The 19,771-nt window shown below is 37.4% G+C and overlaps 1 protein-coding gene across 2 annotated transcripts in view; it reads right to left on the reverse strand.

Annotated features, from left to right (window-relative positions):
- The window catches only part of LOC121513415 (F-actin-uncapping protein LRRC16A-like), a 129,305-nt gene that overhangs the window by 53,028 nt on the left and 56,506 nt on the right, over nt 1–19,771 (reverse strand). For both annotated transcript variants that reach the window (XM_041793161.1, XM_041793162.1), the window contains exons 4-9: nt 14,901–14,960; nt 12,202–12,323; nt 9,441–9,538; nt 9,260–9,330; nt 8,845–8,918; nt 8,573–8,648 (exon numbers count right to left, since the gene is read on the reverse strand). In XM_041793161.1, coding sequence (XP_041649095.1) covers nt 8,573–8,648; nt 8,845–8,918; nt 9,260–9,330; nt 9,441–9,538; nt 12,202–12,323; nt 14,901–14,960 — 501 coding nt within the window. The remainder of the gene's footprint in view (nt 1–8,572; nt 8,649–8,844; nt 8,919–9,259; nt 9,331–9,440; nt 9,539–12,201; nt 12,324–14,900; nt 14,961–19,771) is intronic.

Consider the following 19,771-nt stretch of genomic DNA (forward strand, 5'->3'; position numbering starts at 1 on the left):
CCCTGACTGAGCCTGGGAGAGCATTTATTTCTTGCTGCTCACTTTATGGTTCATGATCCAGGACACATCTTCACAGTATCTATAATGTCACTGTGAACACTATTGATACAATTGTGCAGGCTAGGGATTATCAACGCACTCAACTCAAAACATGAAAGACAAAACAACACCGGGCTCACGACAAAAGACATCAACATTTCATCTTTTTTTTTTTTTATTTCTAGTTTTTACAAAGAATGACAATATAGTTGATATGTAAACAGGTATGATTCTGAACTGTTAATCAGATCATAAGAAGGGTGAAATTTTTTTTTATCTACTTTTAACTTAATAAATCAAAGAAAACTTTTTAATTTCAGAGTTATAAACTAGTGGTGGTTGTTAGGCCAGTATAGTCATTGGTAAAATTTCTGCCACAGACTGGATTTTTGCAATACCCTTATCACCAGATTAAACACATGCATTTTGTTATTGTGCACAAATGAGGCATAATCAATGTTGCTATGAGTGTGGCAGACAACAGCTCTGTCTGAGCTCAGTTGTCAGCATGTATAAGCATGAGTGTAATCCGCAATGTCCAAATACACCTGCAGCCCTCTGCAGCACCACAGTTTTGCTCTGACCAAAGGCGAGCATGTCTAGACCGCTGTGCAACGCAAGAGACTAAAGATCACAGGGGAACTGCGAGTTCATGCAGGAGTAGTATATCAACAGGGTTTTTTTTTTTTCCTTTTTGGGGTTGATTTGCAATTTATTTAACCATGATTCCATGATTTTATTGCTTCCACCATGGGTGGGTATATTATGAAGTGAATAGGCTAATATTTGCTACAAAGAATCTGTGGTTTCATGTAAAATTCTGTGGCTTTTTACTTCAAAACGGAACTTTTTCTGGCCAATGGTGCTGTAATATATCTGCGACCCACTGACCTCCCAATGGCCTTGTGCTCATGCTCCAGAATGAGATGTAATGTTGATTAAGTGATGATTTATGATTGGGAGTCTGTGCATTGTATTGTATTTTGAAGTTACTGGATACTTTGCAAGTGTTTCCAGCTGTATGGATTGATCTGCCCCATGTGGATCGACATGGTTTTTCAATGGCCATCAATTGACCGATTGACTAGAGAGGGAACATTTTACTGCTAATGCAGTACGATTTGCAGGCGGATTGTAGCACAACTGTTGTTGGCGGACTCCCTCCATCTTTGATTTTTACATCTTGCATTTTTCTACAGTAACACAGAAGGGTTCAAATAACAGATTTGCTTCTTCTTTAATTCCACTGTTTGCAACAGTTAACATCAGAAGTGAGCTTGCTATCTAGAATCTGATTGAGGAATATAAGCAACATCTAACAATCTTACATACTGCACCTTTAAGTAATAATTTAAAGTAGTAGTCTGTTGCATTAAACAGGGTCAGAGAAGCAGCTGTTAACACGGTAGCCAGCTCCACTGATTAAGTTATTCAAACAACATACTATTTCCACCAATTTCTTCAAAGTTAAAGTCCTAGTTGTTATTTTAGAGAAATAAAACTTAAAGGTGCAGGTACAACGTTGTAAAATATAGACTTATAAAAACATTTTCTGTAATCTTATGCTCAGTCAGGAGTTGAGTACAGTTACAACAAAGACCAAAAAATACAATAAATTCTAGGCCATATACCTACTGCATTTTCAGTAATAAAAACAATGCATTTTTTTTCCTTTATACATTAAACATGTCACTGTGAAATATTCTTCCTGTATTTACTTTACCTTAATTCAACTAGGAAGACAATTCAAATTAAGGACCCATTCCCACTAGGCATGCTATACTGCCATACCAAGCAAGCTTAAGACCTAAAGTCCAGTTTGTCTGACCTGCAGCTTAGGACATTTTCAGTATAGTAAAATTGCTCATGTAAATGCACAAGACCAGGTGTGCAATTTCTTCATTGCGCTGACCTCGTTAGACCACAGTTCTTTCATATTACAGTGCGATATATCTGTGCGCAGGCCCAGTTGGGTTTGTAGCAGTTTCTGTGCAGGTAAGTTGAGTACAGGGGAGGGGGGACAAGCATGCTCCAGCACGGTATGAGGCAACTTGGTCCTCGTGTTAGTGCACCCTTAAAATCTCTTTTATGGGAGAGACCTGGTTAATTTATCAGCTGATCAAAAGCCTGAGCCACATGAAGAACAACTTCAACACAACATGGACAAAATCAGAAACTTAAGTGTCAGATAAAAACTCTTTAATAAATCCTATAAAATGTATTGCACAGGTAAATCTCTTTAAAAATGATGTGGCCTGAGTGTCTAACATTGAAGCCCAGACTATTTAAAAAGGAACAAGATTCTCTCAATCCTCCATTCAAGTTTTCAATCACGCTACTTATTATTCATCAGTACCATACTTAACACAGAAATGCACTTAGTATTCTCTGTGGATCTTACCCTAGTCCAAGTCAGAAGAGTTTCAAATTCTCTTCCAGACATGGAAGATTATTCTGTTTTGGTGTCTGGTGCTTCACAGCATGGCACAGTTTTACATGCTGCATCATGTTGGATGTGCGTTTTGAGTGGTTCCTTGGTCTCTCGCAATATTTGCACACTTATTTTTGACTTTTTCAGCTCACACCCTGTCTACACATCACTTCCAAACAAGTTGTCCTTTCTCTATTTTCAAAACTTCCCTTGCTTCCACTGTGTCTGCATGTCTCTCTTCTTTAACTGCTGACACTGAAAGGGAGCAACCCACAGTAGATAGTACCCTTGTATGGTTGATAAAAAGTATTCAATACAAACTTTGCCAAACAGATTAAAATTGCCCATAATTAATCGATTTTTCAATCAAATTTTAAGGTTAAATCTCATAGTGCCTGCTGACAGGCATTTCTTTGCCCTCAAGTTGAACTGGTGCATGTCAATAGATTTGGCCGGTACATCATCCTGGAAATGTCGAGTTCCCCTCACTTTGGCTTTCAATCTGATCTCTATTTCCTGATAGTTTCTGACTCATTTCCTAACTCATCTGGCATCCCTCCCTTACACTCTGTCCGCTGACCCCACCGCTGACCTTCAGTTTTCAGTCTCACAGCTCCGTTTGCTGCCATCACGTTCTCTTTTTCCCTTTCAGTCTTCCTCCTGACTTGTTTTTGTTTCCATTGGCACTGGATCAAAACAATTCAGAACTCTTGCTCCACAGCACATCCTTGAAACTCCTGTTTCTCCAGTCTCTTCATTATCAATGAATACACATACATGCGGGGAAAGTAAGCTCACTCAAGACAGAAATTCCCTTAAAATACCCAAAGGAGTTTCTGTCTCATAAAACAGTTATCAAAGGAGCATGCAAAATCTTTCCTGCAGCACAACAAAACAACAGAATGGCTGCCAAAGCAAAGTCGATCAAAAACGAAACCAACACTCTAAAAAACAGGATTAATAAAGCTGAAACCTTCCTACCACAAAAGTTTTAGGGCCCAATACAAAACACCAATCATCGATAGAAAGGACACCCTTTACACAAGGTGTTCATGTGTCTGCATGAGTGTTTCACTCTAAATATGCACACACAACATGGTGATGGACAGGATCTTGAAACCCAATACAAAAGAAATAGTGTGTGACGGAGGTTTGGGATAATTGTTTAGACTGAGGAAGCTGCGTGTGGTAATTGGTAAGACTGAGCGAAGCCTTGAGAAGGAGAGTTACTTATGGAGCGCTGCAGGGGGGCAACAGCCTGAGACATTGAGCTCCTTTGTCTGGTTAGGATTAAGAGTCTTATCACACGAGAACACTGGACTGATCCTCCGTCAACACACAGGAGGGGGAGAAGGAGGAAACAAAGGGGGAAAATTCTGTAAAGGGAGCTACAAACGGCTCTACTGAGTGTGTTAGAGGAAGGTGGGGTGAGAGACAATGTAGTGTAGAAATGAAGACAGGGATATATCAAACATTGGAAACACTATTTAGCACAGAAAGAGACAAAAATATCAAGGTGTTGAAAAGTGAAGCCAATGTCAAATGAAGTTCCTTGAGTGTCCACTAGAGCTAGAGCTCATTTCTTCATTGTTAAAGCTGTATAAAGCCAGCTCTGAACTGGTAGGAAGGGGCCCAAAAGTGGGTCACAAGGTCATTTTCCATGGATCCCAGATGTATGCCTGGAAAAAACTATGTTCAAGGTTCAAGGTTCACTTTATCAACCCAGTGAAGGCAATTTGTTTGGTAGCCAGCAGTCAAACAAAAGTCTGTAATGTGCTTTTATTTTAAAGGGCATGCCTCTATCCCTTCGTTCCATCACATTTTTCTGTTTCAACTTGAGTCCAAACTGCCCAACTTTTCATCAAAAACATCTTGTTTTGATTAAAAAGAAACAGTAATTTGGGTAGTAATTTGTCAATAAGGTGGTGAGCAAGTCCAGTTGAGAACCACTGGCATGTGTTTGTTTATGTTTAAGCTGTGTTTGGCACATTTATGCAAAAAGAAGAGCATGGCTGATATGACTGACAGGTGAAGGAGAGGAGCTGCTGCAAAGGAGACTTGGCTCTCGTTTAGCTAGCTAACTCTTGTTTACTGACATAAAATTGCTGTTTTATGCTTTTTTCATTGTCCATAATATGCTGGCACGACGATGAGCTTCACAAACTAGATGGAAATGTTTCAGCTCAGTGGCATTGAAAAATACTCCCAGTGTGAAAGAGCCAAAAACATTGGAAGTACCATTAACACTTGAATTAAAATACCAAATGTATTTTTTTTTTTGCATAAATAAAAATGTTTTGGTCCATAGATCATTTTCTGTTGGTACACACTGTTGGGGTTTTATTTCTTCCTTCGTAACATCTGTTTTATCAAGGCTGAGAGTTTTGCACACTCAACTAAACTGACTGAAAGGTGGACTTCTTGGAACTGTTTGCCAAGCAACAAGGTCTGCCTCAGCTCCATTTTTACCCACTTGCTAGGCTGACTGAAAGTATGTTTGAGACAATAGTTTCAGTGAGTCCACCGCCATCATTTGGCTTCCAAACACCTTGTCGAACACTAGTCTATGCAAAAAAAAAAAAAAAAAAAAAGTGTAAAATATGTCATTTACCATAGAAATGCTGCACCTATTTGCCGGTAGAATTTTAATTGCCTTTAAATTATATCATGTTCCTCTATCAAATATCTTTTAAGCAACTAGCCGTGCACTGGAGCTCCTCAAATCCTTAATTATTGTCCATGCATGCATCTCATGAGGCATGCTGAGGCAGTAAGATGGTAAACAGCAAGCAACAGACTTAAACTAAGACAAGAACAGAAAGAGTGTAGATGGGAAAGGTAATGAATGGCCCTATAACAACTCAATGCATGACGATGCAAATGTGAATGAGATGTTAATGCAGCTTCTGTCTATGTAAAGAGGTTCCACATAAGATGAACTCCATGTCTAGGACAAGATTGTGTTGACACTGTTCACTATCTATTTGTCTCCTTAGATGCTGTTGTTTCAAGTTGAACATGGTATCAAACATGGTAGTCACTTGCTGTTTTACACACATATAACCATCTTGCGATATAATACCAGCACAGACCAGGCCATTGGGGCATAGACCTGACTAAAATGATGTATCACCTATCACCTTTTCAATTACTTTTAACAAGATACATTGCCAAACTGAGAGCTAAAAAGTGCTCTGACTTTGATGGTGAAAGCTTTTATTCTTACATAGTTCATGTTAAAGCAAGACCACTGTCTAAACTGCACCGCTACGTTGGAAATGTTTCATTAACCAGGCACTGCCGACTTATTTGCACAATTTGCAGGAGTTTGCCTGCATTGATTTGAACTTAACAACAGAAAATGATACAATATTGGTTGCCTAAGAGTTATTCTTTGTTGCTTTAAAAGAAAAACAGGTAGTCTAGCTTTGTTTGATTCTTACCAAAATTGTATTTAAGTGGTAAATTCTGTAACTTAGCCTCAACAATCATGGCGTTCTAAGTATAAAACTTTTGAAATTTAACTATGCCCTAACTAACACCATGGTCATCAGGTCAACAATGTAAACACTTCTGCTTCTCATCACACATGCAAATCAGAAGTTCAATCTTTGTCTTTGTAACTCTGTGATCCTCCTTGTTTTTTTTGTTCAGATTAGCTGGTGCCTGTGAAAGGCTCACTGCCACTTGAGATTTGGTATTTGGCAGACAGATGGATAGCAAGACACAGACCTGTCCAAGCTCTCACTCAACCTTTTAAACAGAATAGCAATTTGGCAGAAACCACCGTGGCTGTAGAAGTGGAGTGTAGCAGTGTTGTAAGGAAGTGAGAGGCAAGACCTTTACAAAGTCAGAGGAACTGGCTGATACACACAGATCTAGTGTGTGTCTTAAGCAGTGATCTCCTCACTGTATTGTCACTAGGGATGTCACGATTACAGATTCTCTTGGTGCGATTATTGTCAGAGAAATAATCGCGATTTTACGATTATCATGATTATTTTTGCATTAATTAATTTCACACTACCACGAATAAGTAAAATCACATGAACACTCCTTACAGATCTTGTATTTTAATTTATTTCCATCCTAGGATGCTCTCATAACAAAATAATATCTCAACAATGTAAAGTAACCAAAAATTACCAGAAAAATAATAATGATCCCATTTGGATGGACCATTCGAGTGGTCTTAGCTGAGCAGTGTTTGAGTTAAAAAGCTATAATTCAGTCAGTCACATCTATTTTATATCCCTCAAATAGAAACACATTCTTCATATTCACAACTGTATTTATGAAAGTTTCTTGTCAAAAACTAAATTTTCCCATATTTAGTTGGCATTTGAACACATCATAACATACAGACTACAGTTGTCTAATTTGCTGAGGTTACCTGAACGCATTATATTTTCCGTCTTCAGCTCGTAAAGTTCGCTAATTAACTTCAATTCCGCTGATTCCACTGCAGATTTCTATACTGGATTAATTTTGTTAACAAACAGGACTTGCTCAAAGTTTTGGAGCATTTATCAGCATTTATTTGAGCAGCTGAAGAAGAAAACTGTCCTGAAGCAGCTTAAGTGAGGGATATGAGCCTGTTACTCCCAGCACTGGATAGCAGCAGGATACCATATGATAGCATGCGACTCACAGGCAGCATCTTTTTTCCTCAAGCCGACAGTTTAAGGTACATTCTTGTTTGATGTGATGCATGACACTTCTAGTTTATGTTCCCCTTGAAAGAACTGATGTATGTTTTTACACCAGTCTTATCTTAAAATTACGGTACGTCACAGAGCCTGTGAGACTCGATAGCAGTATCGATAGGCTAAAATGTTACTGATTCCAGGTATTTTCTAAACACAGAACCGAATCCTTATGGACCCGGGTTTTGATCCCCATCCCTTACACTGACACGACTTAACCCAGTTACTTTCTACCTTCACTTTGGTGTACAACGCCGGGTGGTTATCCCACAGGTGCTTAAGTATTGCCTGATTTCAGGCAACTTTTTTGTGGCATGTTTTACTTTTAGGCTCTCCATCTTCCACAATGACACTCTGGTCATTTTTTTGTATCTAAAAAATTCCTCAAGGCTGACTTCAACTGTTCATTCGGAGGAAATGAAACAAATTGAACAGAGCAACTGAATCATTAAAGCTATAACATTACCTTGCACTGCAACTTTAGTATTTAATCCGTACTTTTTGTGTAAATAAAGAGGGTGGATAAAATGCTAGAACAGCACTGGCTTATAAAGTAATGCATTTCAACAGCAGCTCTAAGTACTGCCAATAAATTAAACCAAGATCTCTCAACAAGTCCAAACAAAAAGAGGAGCCATAAAAGCCTCCATTATACTTTACACCCTTCAAGATGGGAGGCTTTTTCACAGGACTGTTCAGTTACACTACATCAGTCTAAAGGATAATGGCATACGCTACTGGCAAGTGATCACTTGCCTATTTTCCAGTTTTAATGACAAAGAAGGAAGATAAATAACCAACTGCATCATTTGCAATGCATCTTTTTCATATTACAGCACTATACATGTTGTGTCTGCTAACAGTGCTATCTGAACAACAACTTATCAAGCGATGTTTTTTCATTTTGTACAGCACTACATCCACTTTAGAGATATCTTAGTATTTCTTATACTTGGAGTCCAGTGTGTCTACAGTTTATTTTAATCTGGACTTTACTGACATCCTGCTGTTTGTCTTTCCCCTGTCTGTATGCCCTCTGTGTTTGCTCACAGCCCTGCCACCTCATATGGATGTATATGGTCATCAAAGGGTCTTTTCTCCTTGCTAATTTGGAAAAAAGTGCATGAGCTTCCAGCTCAAGAGGAACTGAAACTCATCAGTGGAAAAACAAGTTGTGGATCTGACATAAATGTATCTTTTTTCCAAGTAAAAAAAGCAATAAAATCTAAAGAAGATACTTGTGAATGAGGCCGTTTGTTACTATGAACTTTAAATTGCATAGATGAAATAATTCTTAAAAAAAGGTGTATATAAAATATGTTTGATGTTAGTCCTGAAGCCAACTATAACTGTGTTCTTAAATGAGAGCAACACTTTGAGAGAAGTGGGTACTAACCAGTTTGTAGTCCTTGGTAGATAGCTTGGTGAACCACTGATTGAACTCCAGGACTGCTATGATAGCCACCAGATCCCTGAAGAGGGGAGAAAAGGTCAGAGCTTCAACTTAACATTTTCTTTATCAGCATCACCTAAAGTTAGAGAAGGGATTTCAGCATGTTGTTCATGCCACACCTACCTAATTTCTCTCTTCTTTTAGTGTTGTATATCTTTTATCTGATTGCATGGGGGTTTTTGGTATTATGTAGTCATCTGTTTGTAATTTCTCACCTGTTTTCCAGATGGCTGAAGTCTTGAAGGTTGAGCTCTCGGCTGTCTTGTGTTAAATAGATAGTGTCCACATCCTGGTGAGGAGACAATTAATTAAAGCAAATTGCAACAAACTGTCAGTTAAAAAGAAAACATTTGCTAGATCTGGATGACTCATAGAAAGACAAGAAAAACCATGGGGAAGATGGAACATAAACAGTGGAGAAAAAAGTTGTCAATTATGGTCAAGAGGGAGCAAGAGACAAAAAGAGATTTTAAAGATTATAAAAATGACAAGGGAATTGGTGCTATTTCCATATTCACATGTGGCTATCCTATTTTTAAGCGTCTAAAAGTGTTTTATGACTCCTAGCAAACAGGCTCAGATAAAGCAGGATGTGTTGATGGTGAATTAAAGAATGTAAATAACACTGACCCACTGCACTTCTTCTCGGTAAGGCAGCCCCAACCAGTCACAAACACATCTGTACATCTGAGAAAACCCACCTATGCGGGAAAAAAGAGAGGAGGATAATTCAACAAAATTTCATAGAATACGTTAGATTCATAAGCAAAAGATGAAGAAGTGAAGTCATTGTTGAGTCTCTGGTTCATACCACAGGGTCCAGGTTCAGCTGTCTTGTTGTTCTCCCATAGAGTCTGCAGAGCAATCAGCCTATCTGGAGGCTCCATGCACAGCTTCTTCATCACTTTACTGAGAAGGAAAGACACAAAATTAGTATCATAGTATCATCTTCAACAGAAACGTATCTTGTGAATTGAAAAAAAAAAAAAAAAAAGAAAAGAAAATTCAAAGCCAATCCAGGCTGTGTCCCTCCCTTACTTGTCTAAGGACATTTTCCTAGCAGTTTTAAAAGTAAAAACAAGAGTAGCATTAGGATGACTGCAGCTCCAAAGAAAAACTTGAGTCAGTCTGACGAATGGAAGACTTTGTCCTCTTTTAAAAATGAGATTGTAAAAGTTTATTGTTTTACACCTTGGAGCATTTCTGCATTCATACTTACACTTCCTGTTCTTAACAAGACTTTTTTAATGGGATTCACTTCTGCATTTTTAAAATGTGGGCTTTTTTTCACAGATGCACTTTCATGTAGGTCAGCAAAAGTGACAGATGAAACAAAATTCACAGTTGTAACACATTTAAGTCCAGATGATGGATGTTTTGTCTGCTTCAATCTCTTAAAAAAAAAAAAAACTGTGGGCATTTTGTAAAATGTAAAAAAAAAACAAAAAAAAAACAAACAAAAAAAATAGTTCTCAAATTATTGACACCTTGTAGGGTATGTGTAAAATGAAAAGACCTACAAAAAGTATAAAATATGTGTTTGGTAGGAAACTTCTTTGTTGTAGCAATGCTTCTTGGCAATAAATGTTATACTGTTAAGGCTGCTTTTTTCTCTTTAAATGGTGTTACATTTGTAAGGAACATGCATTTGTGGGGTGAGTAGCAGAGCTGAGTATGTGGGTTGCACCCATGAAAAATTTGCCAAGTCTTCTCAAATCTTCTCACCAAAGCCAAACAGCTTATTCTACCATTGATTCTTGTTTGGTGGATTGGATGGTTGAGGTGTGAAGAAACAAGGCATCCGACTGTCAGCATCTGAAGCTTAAAACAAGAGTGAATAAGCTGCTTGGCAATGGCAATGAAGATTTGGCAAATTATCAAAGTGTGCAACACACATACTCAGCTCTGCTGCTCATCCCACAAATGCATATTCCTTACAAATGTAGCACCATTTAAAAGGGAAATAAACAGGCTTTCCAACAGTATACGATTGCCAAGAAGCATTGTTACAACAAAGAAATACAACAAACATAAATTTTCTTAAATATTATGTTAAGTATATTTATGTTTGTTTGTTTTGTTTTTTTTTTTAACTTTTCTAGTTTTTAAATTGATGCCAGCAACTTGTTCCAAAAAAGTTGGGATGCTGCATTAAATCATTGGAGAGTTGTGAGATGCTGAGAGAAAACATGTGATATAATGTCACCCAGTTAGTATGTTAACTATAAACAGGTTGGTAATATGATTGGGTAAAAAGAGGAAGAGGCTGACTGTCTGGAGTAAGGCTAGGGAGGGGCTTACCCCTCTGTGAAAAAACTGTGCTGGAAAAGTGCAACCAGTCAAGAAAACTGTTGCTGTTGTTGAGAGTGTTTTGAGGCAACACATGATTGTAAATACATTACATTTATCTTTAACACGGCTATGAAAACGTATTATGGTAAATGTTAAATGGGCTTGATCTTGTATAGCGCTTGTAAAATCATCTGACTACTCAAAACGCTTTTAGACCACAGGTCACACCTACCAATTCACATCCTTTCACACAATTCTCTCCACATTCTCCACTGATGGCAGAGGTTGCTAGGCAGAACATGGCCAAAAACTCTCCCTAATGAGCCACAGACAGTCCAGTAATTACATTACTGTCACTAATCTAACAATTAACTTGTTACTTTTGTTACTTTAAGCTCTTAACCTGCTGGTATGTTTATAATGGAAAACAAAGCACATGACCCTTTTTATGCATGCTTAAGCAACACCCATCTGACATCACTCATACCACTAGGACTTGACTCCATGGAGGAAAAATGAAAATATCACAGCGGCTGAAATCAATGCACCTTTTGAGGCTTGGAAATATGCACACTTCTTTGAATTTGTTCCACAAAAGGCCGAGAATGTGACTCTAAAGTGTAAAGTGTGCCCAGGCCAGGAATAGCTCTCCACTGTTGTGTACTTAAAATTGAATCTTTTCAAGCAACCGTGAAGGTAACATGCAAACATAAAGCTGTAGCTTTGCTCTATACGTAGGACACTGAGTGACAATCAAGATAAGAGCATGATGTCGACACAAAGCCAGCAGCCAAGGTTTGATTTTCAATCCACAAAAGCAGGGACAAATGGGCTTAGTGTCACTTTTTTATTAAAGGGCATCAAAGTGAAATACTGTGCATGTTCTCCTTATTATGATGAGGGTTTGGGCTGACGGGGGCACATATAAGGTCTAACTTTGCAGCTATGGTTGGCAATGATGTAACAGTGCATCCCAGGTGATGTGATGAAGTAATGAAACTAGAACTGCAGCAATAACAGGTAAGATCAACACTGTGTTTGTATTTTGCATAATGCCCGAACATTTGAAGACAGGGTTTTATGTCTTTTACAGAAATACTCAGTAAATTAAATATATACATGGTTACATGCAAATTGAAATTAAATGTGTGCACATGCTCAAAGGAATTAATGAAGGCGAAACCATCTTTATAACGTGTCTGGTGCATTTAAATAGCAGCAAATCCACAAAGAAGGAGCACACCACCATCAGACATTAGCCAATAGAGGAAGGAACTCACTTTGGTGGTAAACCGGGACATATCCTCAGCAGACAGTTTCCTATGTGAGCGACCACCTCGTTCACTTCTTCAGTGGAGAGAAGCTTCAGGGAGAAGGAGCCGCGCTCATACTCTAAGAACAGCTGAAAGGACATATGAGTATTAGTCATCCACATCAGTAGGCATAGTTTCTCATAAACATGCAGCAACCTTATTTATACACAAACATATTTTTCTGTATTCTATTCCATACACTTTTCCTGTAAAAATGCTTGATAAGAATGGTTTATTCACACTAAAATGATTCCAAATGACCAGCTATCTATGTCAGTCTTCATTCCAATTATGCAAATACTGACGTAAGGCAATATGTGCCCCGCTCTAAAGTCCAGAATTAACATAATCCCAGCTGATGCTTATTAGACATGAGAGACCATCAGTGAGGATATTAAGAGGACTGAAATCTCTAGAGAGGAAAGAGGTTCAGCTGCAGGGAGAGTGTGGTTAGTGACAGATTATCATATTTGTTGGTAGATCCTGCTGACTGACAGTGAGCCAGCTCTGGTCAAAAAGCCAAACAGAAGTTCTTCCCAGATGGGAAACATATCTACAAGAGCAATTGCTTCAACCCTAGAGTTGTTTTTGGTTGTATTTATCAATACTGGTTGTATTTTGGGTTAACATTCTGCTTAATTGTTTTATGTTGTTCAAGACACAGCACTCTCGGAGCATCTTTGATAAAATCTGTGATGAGTTAATGACTCAGATTTCAAGAAATCAATCGATCAGCCTTCTTTGATACATGCATTGTATTCTTTGCTCTTTGAGCAGTTTTTGCATCAACGTTTTCTCCTAGGTCCTGATTTTTTTAGCTACATACATTACTAGCCTACTTTCATGAGCTTCATTTTTTAGGTTATTGTTCTGTGTACATTGCTGCAAAATTTCAAGAAATTATATTATGAAACCAGAATTTTGCACACTTATTATTTGGAAACTACAAATACTTTCACTCTTAGGTGTGTTCAATTTTGAGCTGGTGTTACAGTAGCTGGCAATTTGCGAAGCATAAAGAACAACTAGATAAGCAGCTAACATAACTACAATTTTCTAAATGCCAAATAGCAGATTATCTTGTCCATAGGAGGGTTCAAGGCAAACTGTTTCACCAGCCTTTCTCAATGGCATGGCTTCTGGCATCATCAAGAAGAAGAATTAGCTTTAAGAACTAGCACGAATATGTAGATCATTAGCTATCCTGGCATTAATAATCAAAATTGTCTCATTTGCCCTTTTTCCTTGAGATGATGTCAGCGCCTGGTGTAAGTAGGGAAGCACTTGTCTAAGAATCAAGCTTGTCTTTGATTTTCAGTTCTGCAGTTTGGCTAAAACACACCAAAATATGTTTATAATGTTTATGCACCCATTTCATGAAAATATTAGTATTTTAATTGTTTTAAGAAAGAGCTTCAGAGCGGTTGTTCTCAACTGATCTGGCCTTAGGATCCACTAAAGTAGCTTTAATAACTAATTGTGACCTAAGTTTTAAAAACTTCCAATAATGCATATTCATTTAATGAAATAGGCTGCATTTTGGATCTTTGATGGATCAAATTAAATGACTTTTAAAAAGATGGACAGAATGAATACATTTTACACCCTATTTCTCCATGACAACCATTCCAGAGATCTTGTGGAATTACCTCGAGAAAATGGAAAAAGCAGCTTTGTTAGCCAAAGAAAACAATATAAATGAGTTGAAATACTGTGAAAACATAGGAATTTGCCCATTTTCTCTGTTAAACAGAGTAAAATAAATATATGTCCGCTAATGTTTTGACTAATGACTTGTTGTTCTGTGACATGGATTTGTTTGATTTGTGTTTGTAATAATTTCTCTGTTCTATGTCTGTAACTCTGTGTTTGTGCTGCTGCCTGTCTTGGCCAGGACACTCTTGTAAATAAGATTCTTGATCTCAGTGAGGTTCTCCTGGTTAAATATATTTAAATAAATAAATAGTGGCACCAGTGCTCCATAGACTTTTGACACCATTTTTTTCCAGGCACAAAGTCGCAGAACCACTGCTTTAGAGGTTTATCTTGTTAAGTCTATTTCCACATGAATCCCTCAGCAGCCATAGGGATGTAGAATGCCATTTTCTATCAGGACGTTTCAACAGGGTGACATAAGAGAAATTCCTATAGGGTGCCTTTACAACATAGGTAGAAAAAGGCTGGTTTCACCCTGCTTCCATGTCTTATAAGCTATCCACACAACAATACATCCATATATTGGTGGCCTCGAGCTGAAACCTTGTATCTTCAAAATCATTACTTTTCAGGAAATGTAAAAACTCCATATTTTTAAAATAATAAAACATTGAATGGTTACAGTCAGCATCTTTTTCACACTTTATATTGCTTTAAAAGGTGTAAAAACCCACTGATAAAAGGGTGACCAATAGCACTGATTTATAAAAAAACAAAAACAAAACAAAAAAAAAAAAGAAAAATGGAGAAACAAGGTTTTGGTCTGATGCAAGTGATATTTTACTGTAAATGAGTAGCCTACTTTTGTGACTCAACCTCTTTGTTCAAAGACAATAAAATGAGTGGCATTTTTCTATCTTGTTATCAGCAACAACTTTGTTTGTGTTGTGGTTTTTTAAAAATACTACTCCTGTAAGTTGATAAAAAAAATTGATAAATGTATTTTATACCTGTGTCGGCTTGTTACAAGAAACCCCCTGGATCTCCAGATAATTAAAGGAGTGTTCCACCTAAAGAAAGAGAAAAAGGAATGACTGTTAAAATACTTTTGCAGTGTTCAACATAATGTAGGCATGACCTCACACAGTAACATCATAGAGGGAGATAAAGGAACAATGAATATGATATTTAAGTATTATCTGAGCTACTGTTTATTACTGGACATAAAATTGTCTCGCTGATGTAAATAACACTAGAATTATGACTTGGTGGTTATGTGCCTCTGTGAGCTGTTGGTTTGAGTACAGTGATGTGTCAAGAAGAAGAGCTGGGATGTTTTTTGTGCTGGTGTGCTTGGTGGAAATCTTTTGTTAACAGTGAATATGTTCGGTAATAAAGTTGATTGCAGTGCTTGTTAGGTGCATGGAGCATAAAATGGTGCATAAAATGCTGACCTTTGTTTTATACATTTTAATCAGTTCGCTCTCAAGGCCAAGTGCAGGGTTGGACCTGGGGATGCATAATATTATTGGTATGATATCGGTATCAGCAGTTTAAAAAGTAAAACATGGTATGAAAATTTCTGCTGATATTCACAACCAATTTTTAGCTCTAAAATCCAATTATATTATCTTGGCTGTACAAAAAAATTCAGTCAGTGGAGTTTTAGGCTGGACCAAAGGTCTTTTCCTTTATTCATCATACTTCCCTCGCTTTAAAGTGTGTTTTAAGAACTCAAGTTTTGTATATGAACTACATTTAGATATCAGTATTAATATTGGTTTTGGCTAAAATCATTTTGAAAACATTGTCATACCAGATATTGACAAAAATCCAATATGGTGCATCCCTTGTTTGGTCAGAACTGACAAAAATGCGCCAAGTTTTGTGTGTGTGTTTGTGTTTGTGGGTGTGGGTGGGTGTGTGTGTGTGTGCCTTTATTGGACAGAAGAGGGGAGTGGATAGAGTTGGAAATGGGGAAGAGAGCAGGGAGAGACATGCAGTAAAGGCCACAGGCCAGATTCAAACCCTGGCTGCCTGCATACATGGGTCACGTCTTAAATCACTAAGCCATCTGCACGCCCAATTTGTGCCAAGTTTAAAGAAAATCTCTCAAAGCAGTCTTGAGATATCACGGTTACAAGCAAGGGATGAACATGAGGCCTACTGACCTTGACCTTTACCCCAATGACCTGTCAAACCTAACCAATAATCCCTGAGTCAGAGTTGAGATTTGTGAAATTTGGAGAAAATTCCTCAAAAGATTTTCTCAAGGTATTGTGTTTCGATGAATAGCCCAGACCGACGGATGGACATTGTGAAAACATTATGTCTCTAGCCTCAGCTATCGCCACACAGAGGCTTGAAAATTGTCAAAAGAAATATTCAGATAAGAAAAATGTGGAGTGTTTGATTACATCATCTGCTTACTTAATGTTAATTACAAAAGAAAAGAAATGACATGCATTAAAAAATAGTATTGCACACGTGAGTGCAGGTTTTGAATGAATGAATGAATTTTAAAGTGTGCCTTGTGGGAAAGCACACAGTTTGTCCTCTGTATCTGAGAGAATAATGTTACCTAAAACCAACAGTGGAGGCACAGTGAGTGTCTGTCTGAGGAATGCTGACTACAAATATGTCTGCTCCATAATTAAAAGGCAGGGATGTAGTCATTTCTTTTTATTTCTTCAGCTCCTGCACAGACTACGTCACCACTCACACACACTGACAGACTTTCAGAGCAGCATAAAACACATTTGTAGGCTGACAAAAAAAAAAAAAACAAAAACAACTAAAACTGGTAGATTAGCTAAGTCTGGGAACTGTTGAGCTAAATAAGCTCTTTTATCCCAGCCAGGCAGTATTTAATCTCTGCTAGTAGAATTTAAATGAAATTCTAGGAGATACTGTTCTTTTTTGTGCTCATTTTTAGTCTGAGCACTTGTATTGACACATACTTTTGTTTTGACTTTAAAGAACTCTAATGCTGTTATTTTCAATTATGACTGATTACTCATTAAGTAATTCAGAAGTAACAGAAAATAAAGAAGAAACTTAACTGCCTAATCCTCTTACTTATTCCCACTTAAAAGGAGTAATGATCAAAGTAAGTCAATCTAATAATAGCCACAGCAGCCGTAAGACAATTTTTGTCTGTTTGGAGAGAGCATTTGAGGACAAAGGAATGCCCAGAATTCAGAATTGAGACAGTAGGAGGAACCTATGAATATAAATGCAGTATATGGTGCACATTTTTTCCAGCACACTCTCTCCATGTCTCTTTTTTCTTCTTCTTCTCTCTCTCACACAAACACAGACACACAGCCTGAGGGTAGGCCAGGCAGCGAGGCCAGACTATTCCAGGTGGGCACCGTGTTCCTGAGGGCTGGCTCCGAGATGAGAGGGGGAAGAGGATAAACAGACTGTCTGTGTGCTGTCTGACTTTGTGCCTGTGGTTACTCACTCGGGTTCTGTCTAAGAGCTAGAAATAATACCACAACAAATGTGTTTGGGATACAGTGCAAAAAGACAAACATACAGGAGGAAGGAAGTTAACAACTCTAGTAGCTGATTAAACAGTACAAACAAAATCAAAGCTTGGTTTATTAGTTGTTCTCCGCATGAAATAAATAACAATTAGAAGAGAAGATTAGTATTGGATTTTCGATCAAATCTAAAATGTTGATACTTAGAAGTTCATTTTAGCGGATAGTTCAGATCTAAAACTTAAGTCCATAAAGCATATTAAAGTTTAAGGAATGAGAATGAACCCGTAAGACTTCATCTGACTTAGGTCTGTTGGTCCTGTTTAAACCACCGCAAATTTTTTTGCACATACAGCCAAGAAAAAAAAAATTACTAAAGGTGATGTAGGACATCTAGCCTATGTACAGCGGTATTTACAGCCGATATGGGCCAATATCTACTGCCAATATGGGCCAGAATTTAAGCCAATGTAGACTGATGATTACAGCTGATGTACACTGATAATTACAGCCAATGTACACTGATAATTATAGCTGATTTACAATGATAATTACGGCCAATGTAGACTGATAAGTACAGCTGATGTAGACTGATAATTACAGCTGACGAAGACTGATAATTACAGCTGATGTAGACTGATAATTACAGCCAATGTAGACTGATAATTATAGCCCATGTAGACTGATAATTATAGCCCATGTAGACTGATAGTTACAGCCAATGTAGACTGATGATTACAACTGATTTACATTGATAATTACAGCCAATGTAGAACGATAATTACAACTGATTTACATTGATAATTACAGCCAATGTAGACTGATAATTACAACTGATTTACATTGATAATTACAGCCAATGTAGATTGATAATTATGGCCCATGTAGAATGACAATTACAGCTGATGTAGACTGATGATTACAGCCCATGTAGACTGATGATTACAGCTGATGTAGACTGATAATTACAGCCAAATGTAAACTGAAAAAACTGCCGAGTCCTACTGCGAGGGGACATGGATAAGTCGACTAAAATGCCTAAACATGACTGATAATTACAGCCAGTGTAGACTGATAATTACAGCTGATATAGACTGATAATTACAACTGATGTAGACTGATGATGACAGCTGATGTAGACTGATGATTACAGCTGATGTAGACTGATAATTACAGCTGATGTAGACTGATGATTACAGCTGATGTAGACTGATGATTACAGCTGATGTAGACTGATAATTACAGCTGATGTAGACGGATGATTACAGCTGATGTAGACTGATGATTACAGCTGATGTAGACTGATGATTACAGCTGATGTAGACTGATGATTACAGCTTATGTAGACTGATAATTACAGCTGATGTAGACTGATGATTACAGCCAGTGTAGGCTTATATTAACAGCTGATTTAGACCAATATTTCTAGGCAATATAGAATAATATATAGACAATATAATGATAATAATAATATATATAGGCAGTATAGACTGACAACTGTAGGCAATGTCCACAGATACTTGTAGCCAATGTAGTCTAATATCTACAGACATTGTAGACCAATATTACAGCCAATGTAGACTATTATTTACAGCCAATATGAGCCAATATGTACTGCCAAAATATGTCAACATTTACAGCTAACAGAGACCGATATTTACAGTCAATGTAGACTATTATTTACAGCCAAATGGGCCAATATCTACCACCAAAATATGTCAACATTTACAGCTAATGGAGACCGATTTTTTTTTTACAGCCTATACAGGTTAATATCTGCAGCCAATGTAGACTGATAATTCAACAAATGTATGCTGATGATTACACCCAATGTAGACCAACATTTGCAGCCCATGTAGGCGATATTTGCAGCCAGTGTAGGCAGACAATTACAGCAAATATAGAGTAATAATTACACCCAAAATAGACCAGTATTTACAGCCAATATAAGTCAACATTTAAAGCCAATGTTGACTGATATTTACAGGCAATTTAGGCTGATATTTACAGCTAATATGGGTCTGTACCTACAACGGCACATATATGATAATTATCTTTTAAGAGTAAGATTTGTTGCTACTGATGTCCTGTCAATATTGTGCATCCCTAATTCACACATAGAAAGAGCATACATACATACATCTAAAAATTGCCCACCCTAGACTTGACAACAAAATTGATACACTTTGAGGTATTCCTTCAGTTTTGTTTTAAATTGTTTTGTTTTCTTATAGAGAGAAACAAATCTTACATTTCATTTTAATATTTTATTGCAACATTTGCAAACCTGAACTGTCAAAATTGCCTCATTTTGACAGTTCAGGGCTCCATCTACTGTTATACAACTTAGAAACAAGGCTACACTCATTACACAGATGTGACAAGAGAGTCAA

Source organism: Cheilinus undulatus, linkage group 8 (genome assembly GCF_018320785.1).
Source record: "Cheilinus undulatus linkage group 8, ASM1832078v1, whole genome shotgun sequence".
Lineage (NCBI taxonomy): Eukaryota > Metazoa > Chordata > Actinopteri > Labriformes > Labridae > Cheilinus > Cheilinus undulatus.